At 39.7% G+C, this 12,356-nt stretch overlaps 1 protein-coding gene across 1 annotated transcript in view; it reads right to left on the bottom strand.

Annotated features, from left to right (window-relative positions):
- KPNA1 (karyopherin subunit alpha 1) overlaps window positions 1–11,662 on the bottom strand; it is a 41,754-nt gene extending 30,092 nt beyond the window's left edge. Inside the window, exons 1-5 of the mRNA XM_074157485.1 lie at window positions 11,534–11,662; window positions 9,103–9,210; window positions 7,228–7,327; window positions 6,583–6,677; window positions 3,442–3,573 (exon numbers count right to left, since the gene is read on the bottom strand). Of these exons, the coding sequence (XP_074013586.1) occupies window positions 3,442–3,573; window positions 6,583–6,677; window positions 7,228–7,327; window positions 9,103–9,210; window positions 11,534–11,662 (564 nt within the window). The remainder of the gene's footprint in view (window positions 1–3,441; window positions 3,574–6,582; window positions 6,678–7,227; window positions 7,328–9,102; window positions 9,211–11,533) is intronic.
- Window positions 11,663–12,356: the final 694 nt, after the last annotated feature.

Here is a 12,356-nt window from a genome sequence, read left to right as displayed (position 1 = left end):
GGAAAAGGTCCCCGCGCCCTGGAGCACCTATAGAGAGTGTCCTGCCGGCTACGCGCCGCCGAAGTCTGGAAGGCTGCAACAGCGCGCTGACGAAGGTATGAATAGACAAGCGGCGTATGATTTGCTCAAATGCTTTTTAGAAAAGCGGAGCATTTAGGGTATAGATAATGAAGGTATGAACAGACAAGCGGCATATGATTTGCTCAAATGCTTTTTAGAAAAGCGGAGCGTTCAGGGTATAAATTGTAAAAGGGAGTTGCCTGGGTTATCAGCGTATGGAGTAGCGAGAGGTTGCTTTGATAATCCAGATACGGTTTTTGAACACGAGGAATGGCGTAAATATGAGGATAAATTGTTTGACGAAGTTATATGCGATAATAAATCAGCCAAAAAGTTGATAAAGCCGTGGCGGGCAGTCGCTAACGCCCCGTTGCAACACCGAGCTAAAAAAAAAAAAAAAAAAAAAAAAAAAAAAAAAAAAGCAAAAGCCGTTCACTCAAAAAAAAAAAAAAAAAAAAAAAAAAAAAAAAAGAGTCCCTTAATATATGGGTATTAAGCAAGGAAGAGAGGAATCATTTGGCCTATTTATAGATCGAGTAGCAGACGCCATACAGGCGGCCGGGGTGCCCGATTATCTCAGAGGCACTATACTAAAGCAGTGTGCTATACAAAATAGTAATCCGGCCACACGCAACATCTTGGCTACATTGCCAGGGACATGGACTATCGAAGAAGGACTAGAAAGGATGGCTCAGGTACCGGTAGGGCCACAGGCAATGTTAGTTGAGGCAGTAAAGGAACTAGGGAATAGTTTAAAGGAACACGCGCAGGCTACGCAGAGTCAAGTTCTTGCAGCCCTTGCTCCTTTGCAAGCCTCCGTTCATCGATTAAATGCTAGTGAATCATCTCGCCCACGATGCTACCGTTGCGGCGCTGCTGGACACATCAGACGGAACTGCGACGCCGGCTCAGTATGGTGCAGAAACTGCCGGTCAGACAACCACAATGAGACTGCATGTCGCGCTTCCAAACCGGGAAACGGACGATTCAGCGGGAAGAGCCGCCCCGCGCCGACACAAAAAGCGGCTGCATATCCGGCAGCACTCAATCCCTTCAGCTCAGACCAGCCACAAGCGGAAGCCTCGGCTTGGACCTGGCAACAGCAGTAGATTGTACCCTGTTGGACTCAAAGCCTGTCCAGATTGCTACTAGCACTCAAGGACCAATCTGTATCAATGGACAAGCTGTCGGAGCACTACTTATAGGCCGTTCATCAGCCACCATGCTGGGACTTAATGTGTTGGTGGGACTGATTGATAAGGATTACCACGGTGAGATCCAGATCATGGCCCACACGTTATTTCCACCGCTCTTCATCGCTAAAGGCACCAAGGTGGCGCAATTAATTCCCCTACCACATCTTGCGGGAGCCCTTCCACCGCTGCAAGAGCAGCCACGAGGGCAAGGAGCCTTTGGATCTACAGGACAAATGGCCTTACTAACTGTCGGCTTGCGCCAAAGGCCACAACGCCCGGTTGCTGTGCAATACGCCAACCTAACTATATCACTTGTTGCTCTTCTAGACACTGGCGCTGACATTTCCATAATCAGCACGCATAAGTGGCCGGCTCAATGGCCGACCTATGCGAGCAATGCCACGGTTGCAGGAGTAGGAGGATTGACCCTTGCTCGCAAATCACCCCTTCTACGATGGACCATAGGGGACAAGGTACCATCTGGGTTCCCAGCCGTTGGGTAAGGCCTGCCATCGACCACCCTGAAGTCACCGCTGAAGGTGACCCGACTAATCACCATAAACCAACGGACTGAGACCGCTGCGCCTGAGTGTGAACCACGAGGTCGCAAAGACAGAAATTAATTGTACAATCTGTGGGGTCTGTAACCCCTAGGTATTATGTGCATGCTATTTGCTTAGAAGTTGAAACAGAGAAAATGGTTAATTTAGGTATAGAAAGCTTTATAGGAGTTGCCTTAGTTGTAAGCATAAGAGCCATCCCATATAGTGAGATGTTTGACCCACGAGAAAATGTGTGGATAACTTTAGCTCGATCACTCAACACGACCAGCTTTTGTGCAAGCCTAGCAACACCCCGCTCCCCATTTACTACGTGCCTTATAGGGGTGCTCTTGGAGACTGATTGGGTCTGTCCAGATGGCTGAGAAACCTTTTACAGACAGGATTGCTAGTCTTAATCATTGTACTAATAGCGTTGCTTTGTGTGAGTTGTGTGTTGTCTTGTATGAAAACCCTTGTGTTACGGATGTTTAACCAAGCCTATGTCATTCAAAATAAAAACGGGGGAATTGTGGGAGAATGGCTAGCTGAGAAGGGTCACGTAGACATGATCCAGCTGGCCGAGCAAAAGTTTGAGAAACATCGGATTCAGCCCCCGTAACTACTGGGCTGGTAAAGACACCTCGTCCTTGACTATAATTGTTGTAAGATAACAGAGAGGTTGCAGCTGCTCAGGCATGGGAAAAGAGGATGAAAGTAACTGTAAAGAAGGAACCAAGGGTGGAGTTGATCTTTCTAAGAACTAACCAATCATGAGCTTAACTTTTGTAATATGTATGAGCTAATTATGTTAGAACATAAAAGGGCACTGTGTGAATCAATAAACGAAGCTTGCTGATCACTCATATTGAGTGGCCCTGTCTTCCCTCCGTCGCGACAGGTCTGTAAGTAGCTATAGGAAAAAACAGAGAGCTTACTAATTGAGTAGACAATGAAACAAAAGCAAATAGCCGGAGCCAAAGCTAGTCAAATTTGTACAGTAAAGATACATACTTTCAAGTTAGGATTAAGAGTAACTGAAAATCTATTAGTTAACATGATTAATATTTCATCATCCTAAATCTTCAAAGCAAGATTATATGTCTGAAATACATCCTTGTTCAAACACAAGTTACAGACCTCATGCAGAAATTATTGAGTCAAATGTTTGCTTTACACTGACCCCCTTTCAGCCTTAAAGAATACTCAGCTACTCTGTAAGGAAGGTAGAGAAACTATAATTTCCACTCATGCTTTATCTTCAGGAGAAACAAGCATGAACTTTCCATCCCAAGAGCAATTTTTTAAACCAGGCTTCTTGAGTTCCTCAATACACAGAAAAACTTTAACCCATTAGAGATCAAAATGCATTACCCCATTAACTGCCGTCAAATATAATTTCCAGAAAAAGAAAAATACGATACTTGCTTAGACATCTTAACACATACTAGGTAGAAAGGGACTGTTGTGCAAAACTGCCAAACACTACATTTTCTCTAGAGGCTTTCTTACGGAACATCCTTGTTCCTTTCTGGGAAAGGAAAAAACCAAAACCACCACAAAGCAACCTAAACAAACAAAAACCCCAAACCCCACAAACCACCACACATACACACAAAAACCCCAACACCCTTCTTAATCTTTACCTGTTCCTGTACATCTTCAAACTCTGAACTAAGCAGCTCTATGAAGATGGGGACGGCTCCTGCTTGGATCACTATTCGAGTCTGAAGGGAATTTCCCGAGGCAATATTTGTCAGCACCCACGCAGCTTCAAACTGGAAAACCAAACACAAAAGAAAGTTTACTAGAAACCTTCTGTGCCACACCAATAATGAAGACTAAATGTCTTTTAAAGACAAAAAGAATTAGCATAGAGAAAGCATGAGATATTACTCATTAACATAGACAATTTGCAAAGTAAGAATCAGAACGACACAGTTAAGAGTTACTCATATCACTCAAAATCAAAATTTGCAGAAGTTCCTTATGAGAAGAATATCAGGATTGCTGTGACTTTTCAAGTATTATTTTTTCCTAAGCAATTATATTACCTTTGGTCTGTTCTACTGCCTTTCCTTACTGGCTAAGAACGTATACAGAAAAAATGAGTCTTCCCACAAGACATCTGATACCTGCGTTCACTGAATCAGCAATGAAATTCCTGAAGATGCATGAAGAGACAATCTTTGACAAAACTTCATCGATATAAAGCAAATAAAAGCCATGAAAAAAAAACTCTTCCCCAAAATAAAATTTAAAAAAAAGTAAAGGAGATTTAAAAAAAAAACCCTTTGTGATCACAATCTGGTAGAATTCTGCAACCACAGCAAAGTACTTCTCTCCAACTCTGGTGATCAGTATTTCTGCCAAGAGTTATTAGCGTATGATGGTTTTATTCAAGACTTGAAGCAAAACTGAGCTCCTGAATCAACACTGCACATCTTTTGATTTAACTGCTTCTGTAATTTATTTTTCTTTTAATCTCAATGTGCAAAAACATTAACTTTTTAAACTGAAATGCAAATTTTAACATTTCCTGATAGAGACCTCAGAAAATACAGATCCTAGAAATCTACTTTGGTAGATTTCTGCATGCTTTTCAGTCCAAAAATTATTATACTACACTAGCAAATTTAAATCCTATGAGATAAACCCAGAATCTAGAGAATTAAAAGACTGCTAAAAGTTGAATGAAAAGGCAAAAATCAATGAACAATAAAAATGAAAAGTTGTATCCTATAAATGACTGATTTTAACATTATTAATGAATTGTATTACTGCTGGATCAACATCAGTGTGTTCCAGTGAAAACCCTGATACCTTCCAAGACTAGCTATCTCTGAAGAGTAGCAAAGAAATCTATTCAGGATTTAACCATAAAAGCAATTCCTACTAAGCAGATGCACAGAATTCTGAAATGGGCCTGAAATAAGAACTAAACAATTAAGCCTAGGCTTGTAAGGCTTTTAATTTTTAAGTGTTAATAAGTATTAAGACTTCAGTTTTAAAAATACAATTAATCCTGCCCTCCTGACTAACTAAAGGAGAAATTATCTTCTGGTATGATGGGATCACAATAAGTGATTCCAAAATACATCATTGTAATACATAAAGAGTACGGACTGCAATAAAGCAGAAACACACAATGTCAAAACTGCAAGACACATCATTAATGAACTAGAAGCGAAACATTCAGGCCAAAGTTTAAGGCCAACATAAAAGGTACTTGCTTTCCTATAATTTTACTTTCTCTGAAGTGAGTATCCAGTGTTTTGTGATATGGCGTAGCAGGATTATTAGTGATCTTTCAACTACAGAGGTTTGTTACTCATATTTTAGAACTTGCCCTTTGGCTTCCTAATGGGCACCACCAGGTTAAACTATGCAAAACTCAGAGACCCACGTTCTCTCTAGTCATACACCCATAACAGAGAAGAAACACAATGTATAAGCAGATTAATCAAATTTACAACCAAATAGCAGGTACTTCTCCTTGCTCAAACCTGTACTTTATTTCAACTATCTATAAAATAAGTTTTGATTATGAGCTAATCGTAAGATCTTGCCATCTTTTGTGGAACAAAGTTCTGTTAAACTGAGCTCTTCCCAACATCTAACTAGAATCAAGGGTGAATTAGATGATGCCCTTGTGTGAGCACCACTTCTAACATCTCAGATGGTGTAAGTTACAGAAAGGTTAGCCGAGTGGCAGTTTCTCTCCTCCCTATCTTGGACATCTGATGCTTCACAATGTGTAAACTAAGGAACAGCCACATGCAAATGGCAAAGGGTAGAAAAACAAACTACCTTATGATAATTAAAGTTAATTAACAGGAAGAAAATCTCATCCAAAGGATGATCCTGCAGTTTGTCTGGTATTGCTCCTTTTTAAGATTTCTCTCTCCATTACAGAAAGATTTTGCATGAGACAAATTTACTTGTCCACGTATGATTTAAGTATGGCCACGGAGAAGAGGGGAGCTTTTTTAAGTCTTGAAATCACCAGACAAAAAACCGGACAGAGGAATTCCAGACAAGTTACCCTTTCCTTCCAGTGATACTAGAAGTCCGGTTTTTACTGGATATTCCATTGACAATACAGAAGAAAAATAGAGCATACGAACTCTTTAGGACAAGCTCGGAAGTTCCAACTTGGACTAATTTTCGCTCTTTCCATGTAAAAATCGATACAATACACGCTATACCAGTAAGGCCATGAGAACTTGAATCAGCCTACAATTGCTTTTGAAGTTTTTTAAACTAGAGACGTATCTGCATTTGATGAAGTATCCTCTACCTTTATTTTCCCTTCCTATTCAAGTACGTCCTTAAATATTAGGAGCTTGTTTCCCCTTATCTGCCTGTCTTAGGCTTCCATACTAGAGGCCCTATAAGCAATAAAAAAAAAAACAAAACTGAATGCCTTTTAATATCAGGTTGCATACAAACTTTCCACTCAAGTTGCAAACCAATAAACTGGTTTAAATCTGACACAGACTGTAGTTACACGTTTTAGGTCCACATTTCAAACTCCGTTTTTGTTACATGAGAAAGTCAGTGTAAGGATACCACCCAACCATCACACAATACATCTCAGAGGTCTCTCTCTCCTGTCCCCATCAGAGGTCTTGCTAGAATCCCTGAAGGTAAAATAGCTTTCTTATACTAGTAAAAAAAAAAGGGAGGAAGTACAGCTAGTTAAACAAACCACTGATTTTTTTTTTCTATCTAATTTGCATCACCAAATGCTTTCATAATATTGGAAGATAGATATATTTGTATACCTGTAATGTACAGTTTTCTTTTCGTTTGAGGAACTCCACAAACCTGGCCACAACTCCTGGTGTGCTTATAACTTCATCTATTGGGGGATTTGGTTCTATTGAAAACAAAAAGCAAAGTTAGATACATTCATTTCTTTGTAGGGAAATTCTCAAGTTACTGCATCAAAATAATATACAATGACATACCAACTCCTCTTTTCTGAGAGTGTGTTCCTTTTCTAGAATACTGCTTTACCTTTACTAAAAGGCTAGATTCCTATCTGTCACCATAATTTGAATTTTGAGGTAATGAGGCAACATGATTCAAATCTCTAATGCACCCAGTAATTTAGGCAGACCAATTTCACAGCAGCAGTCCTGCGAAGTCACTCTGGCGTGAACACATGTAGAGCCCAACTTCAGTAAATCAGACACTGCCTACAATATTTAAACTTACATTACAGACCAGACATCACATCTGCATCACTTAGTAGTTTTACAGATTTCAAGAACAGAAGTAACTATTACATACACCTAGCTGACATTTTGCAAAACAGAGCTTCATCCAGAAATTTCTGTATGAAACTCAATCTTTATTGCTGTCAAAGTAAAAACATATGCCAGGGATGCTTCTACATTTTTCTCCAAGTAATTTCAGCTCCTTACCTTTAGAAAGAAGCTTCCGGAATTTCTGGGTGGCTGAAAGCTGCTGTTCTGGACTGTTGGAGAAAATCATCTCGATCATATCAGAGGTGATGACTGCACTCTAGCATTCAAGTCGGGGAGATGAAATGAGAGCAATAGAAAGCAAGAGGGAAAAGAAAATCTGGGATTAGTGGCAAGAAGGATACAACATTAGCTAAACTGTTATTAAATTTACCTCTTATTGACTGAAAATCTGGATAAGACCAGTATGGACAATGAGTCATCATACATGTACATCTACATGAGCGCCATCATTCTTAAGTGTAGTCTTTCTTCTCTGGAAGCCAAAATTCAAATTTTACTTAAACTATGGCAAGAAAATTGCTCTTCAGAACCTCTCACTGGTATTCTCTCCCCTTTTTTCCCCTCTCCTCTAAAGTAAATGTAAAATTGTCAGCTTCAACAAAAGGTAGTTTAAATTGGAATACAAATTACTGTTATGCAAGAACACCACTTTGATTATGCTATTGTTTAGATTTCTGCAACATGTACATTTTGAGTCATTCTCTTACAGCAAAATGTACAGGGCCTGTCATTTTCAGAAGAGTTGACAAACCTAATGCTTGTCATGATAATCGAGTATTAAATTTTCCATAACACTGAAGGTTTCCACTAATACAGCTAAATTAAATCAGCGAACTTTCTTATGCCAGGTAAAATCCAACATTCTGTTCATTACACATGTAAATTCATGTAAAGAAGCGTAAGAACAGTCAGATTTCTCCTTCTACTTCTGATCTAAAACTTTAGATATATCTGATCCAAACCCTTAGATAGATAGAGAGACACATGATAGTGATGAAAGTACTTAAGCTTTGTCTGTAACAGCTGTCTAACAGCTCCGACTTTTAAGACCCTGAAATTAATGATACCTAAAATAGTAAACTTTATAATGGTAGTACCTACCTCAATTAGACAGGCTCCTTGCCTTTTTAACCATCTACTCATTTCATGTAAGTTTCCACACAAAAGACTAAATGGGATTTAGGACTTGTCTGATTTTTAAAGACTACCTTAAACAGTAAAACAATATATTCTATTAGTGATTTACCACTGTTTATAGTCATTTCTCAGTAATTTCAAGGAAGGTATAACCACCAACAGAAACCAAACCCAGCCTGACTTCTATGAAAACATCATTTGCGTACTCTTGAATACAGATACAAGTGTGAAGATCAGTGGTCAGACTTTGAGTGAGGACTGCATTTTCCTTTATCTTCTCTGCTACAACCTGAATCCCTTACCATTTTTCTTTCCAGGGAGAAAGCAGAAAAGCCTAATTTCGACTAAAAGCTTTTTCTGTAGGATGAAATTCCAGCCTGGAATTCCACGTGCAGATAGATAAGCTCAGTCTAGCTGTGTTTCCAACACCCTGCCTAAAAATTGTGCCACTTGGAAGTCTGTTAACAGAGATTTCTACCAAGCCCTTTTTTTACTTTGTAAATTGCAATAACACATTGCCTGGTTTGTATATTCACATTTCAAGCATTATGAATTTCAGATTCAAAAACCCCAACAACTCAGGGCAACAGTTGATAAAATCACCCATAATGGTGAACATCAAAACCAGGAAGTAATCAGCCTGCCTGGAACAGTAACATTTTATTTAGTTTTCTTGAAAGCATAACCACTGAACAACCACTCACTCAATCCATAACGTTTCTCTCTCAAGTATTCTATTTCAGGGCACTTCACTGAGACAGGTATTTAGAAGCTGTCCATAAGCTCTCTAAATGTCTTTATTTCACATTTTTCTGGAATTCCACTCCCCTCAAGTCACTGCATGACAGGCCGGCTCAGTTTCAACAAACATTGTATTTCTTTCTCATCACTTACAGAAGTCATCTCCATGTTGTTCATCTGAGCCTCATGGAAGCCACCATCTGACATCACTTCTTCCTCCGCTTCTTCCTCAGCTGTTGCAACATTTCGGCGTTTAAACAACTAGAGAGAAAGTATTTAATATATATTATATAGCCGATATACACACAGCACATCATGTTAGGCTGCAATAAAAATAACATATGCTACCAAATGAAAGAAGCTAGTATACTAGCTACAGAACTCCTCCTGACAGCAAACGGAGAAAGTTTAGTCATGGAGTAAATGAAAAAAGCAACGTGCTAGAATAGTGGTCTCCAACATTTCTGGAAAATCCTCACCGATATTCTCTTCTTCACCATCCCCTCCATCTACGAACTACCTCTAGCTTCTAGACAATTGCTTTCTTACAACTGAGTGGCAGAGGATGTTGGAGCTCAAAGACCTGAAAAACTGCTGTGTATAACAGACCTTTGTAGAAACCTGCAGAGGGTAGGAAAACTGAGTTACTGTGGCAAAGAGAGGACTTTGGAGGACAATGAGATGGAATTGGTCTCAAGAAATTATACTGATATGAACACAATTTGGCTGCTACCACTTAGAGAAGGTACCCAGTTTGAGATGTCCTGAGGAGAGCTAGAGAGGCTACAGCTTCTCCACTTAATCCAGTTGTCTCATTGGAAGAAACAGTAGCAATGATAAAATGGGTTTGGGGCTGCTGCTTGGCCTGCTGAGTTCTGGAAACAAGACTCCAGCATTGAGCCATGTCAGATTTGCACCACTGCAGACAGGAAAGACAGAAACAGACCTGCTGCTGTTTTACTCTGCTCTCCAGAGAAGATGGGGAGGAAACAGTATGCAAAACTGCAAAGTCTATACCAACCCAAGGCTGTGGAACGCTATTCCTTCTAAACTACTGTATGATGTACCCACTCACGCTCAACAGACTTGCTCAAATATAATCTTAACTTGCCAATGTGTAAGTTTGGGTTTATGTGAAAATTCAGAGGCTTCAGGTTGTTTTTGTGGGTGTTTTGCGGGATTGTTCAGCTTTAAAAAAACAACCAAACAACCAAACAAAAAAACCCAGGGAATTTAAACAAACTTCTATGACCTATGTGCCAAATACGTAAAAGAGAAGAACCTGCACAAGGTCTGAAATTGCAGAGCTGCAGACTCCCTTGCAGCTCCACTTTTATTTCACTGTTAGTCCAATTAGGACTAACTATTTTCCTTAACAGAAGGAAATACTGCTACACACTTTATTTAGCCAACCTGTAGTAATCAGATCCAATGAAGGTCAGATGCAAATTTAAGACAGAAAACAACTCATCATTTTCCTAATTTAGTAATGGCTTTACAAATAAAGATTGATGATGTTCTGCACTGCCAGTAGTCTGGAAACGCTACCTGCAGTTACTGAGCAAAATCAACAAGACATTGCAATTCCCTCTCAGAACTCTCCCCTGACTCTTCTTCAAAGCATCTGGTATTGATGCTGTAAAAATGATACTAAACGGAACACATTACAGACTTGACCTACCATTCCAAACACAAGCATATTACTATCTTCATTCTAACTCCAAAAACCTCAACACTGATGAAAAAGGCTTCATTGTAACTTTCTTTGAAATTGAACCAATCTCTTAAGTTTCCAATGAACACAACTAAGAACAAAAGGAAGGACTGTTCAGTGCTACCTGGTTTTACCAGACGATGGTTTTAATCATCTTATCACTGCTGCTGTTTCCGGATTAAACCTGCAGAGCACCTGCCACTTTGCAATGTGAATGAAGCAGCAAAAACTAGCAAGACACGAGCAGGTAGAAAAGCTTTGTTTGCAAGCATTTTTCTCAATCATTTTGCTTACAAAATATACTAAATCCACTACTCAAGGTACCAGCCTTACAGGCAAAAACAGAGCATGAACTTTTGCAAATTCATAAATGAACTGAAACTTAAGACATAATTTCTTCCTTCAAGAAAATCATTACTGCAACCTATCAGGACTTGGTCAGACTTTCTCCTCCTCCTATTCTAGCTGCAATGTCTCCTTCCGTTTCACCCCAGCTTGCCACTCTTTGAGTCACCACAACCCAGGTAGCAAAAATAAAAAAGAAAAAAACCCCAACAAAAAAACCCGCAAACCTCAATCACCTTCAGTGCAACGTCAGACAGCTTGGTTCAAATTGTCTTTAAGCTACTCTGGCCAATCTTACACTCGAGCGAATGAGGAGCACTCAGTCTAAGTTTTATACTGCCTGCAGAAGAGGCAATAACGTCTGCAAGTGACTCTGATTTCAGACTGACTATGTATGAATGTGGCAGGGCAGGATGCCAGATTAGGGCTGCTAAGAAGCGGCTTTGGAGAAGCAAAGAGTTAGAGATAGTGCAAGACAAGACTGTTTAAGTACTGGTCACAGTTATCACAACTGTAGTACCGCACCTGTTCCTCCCTCTTTTGCTTCCGTAGCTGAAGACCCTCTTCCTCCCGCCTGCGACGCATCTCATCAGGGTTTAGAGATTTGTTCTTGTAGCTCTTCAGTCGGAAATTCTCTTTTCCTGAGGTCGTCATGATTCCTTTACAATGCAATTAAAAAGAGAAGTCAGAAAAAATTACTCTTCAATAACACATCATTTTATATTCCGTCTCCATCTCTTAATCTCTGTAGCCATGTACTTTTGGCCACTGTCCCCCAACTTCCAATGATTTAGAAAATGTAAAGCAAAATTTCACAGAACTATCACTTCAGTGTGCCAGTTGTTCACATCAGACTGAAAAACATTTATTTTACTCTCTGAAGCAGCAAGGCATGACTAAGTTAAATATTTTATTAGGAACTGAGACAAAGGACACAGCCTGGGCTAAAAAGAAAGTTGCACTAATAAATCTTTACATTTCCCCACATAGGGAGTTAGCAAAACTAATTATATTTCCCTGTCTTTCCTTTTGCATGAAGGGGTCTTAGGCTGCTTTTTAGCTAATTCACTTTGCAAGTCAGTACAGGAGCTTTTCTGCACTCCAAATCTACATTTTAAGTTAATTCAACCCAACCCTTTGTTCCTTCAATCCAGATAAGACCTACAAGAGAAATGAAAAGGAGAGAGAAATTTTAGGTGAGGATGGTTTAACCACCAAAAATGCTCAGAAAGCAGTGCCCCTCCTCCTCACCCCAAGCCTCTAATCCTGCCACTGTTTATGCAGAGGGGCCTCTTTTCAGACTATGATTTCCAAGTACCATCTTATGTAACTCAGTAGATCAGCATTT

Source organism: Numenius arquata, chromosome 1 (genome assembly GCF_964106895.1).
Source record: "Numenius arquata chromosome 1, bNumArq3.hap1.1, whole genome shotgun sequence".
NCBI lineage: Eukaryota > Metazoa > Chordata > Aves > Charadriiformes > Scolopacidae > Numenius > Numenius arquata.
Note: the sequence above shows the minus strand (reverse complement) of the source record. Positions and strands in the feature narration are given on the sequence as shown.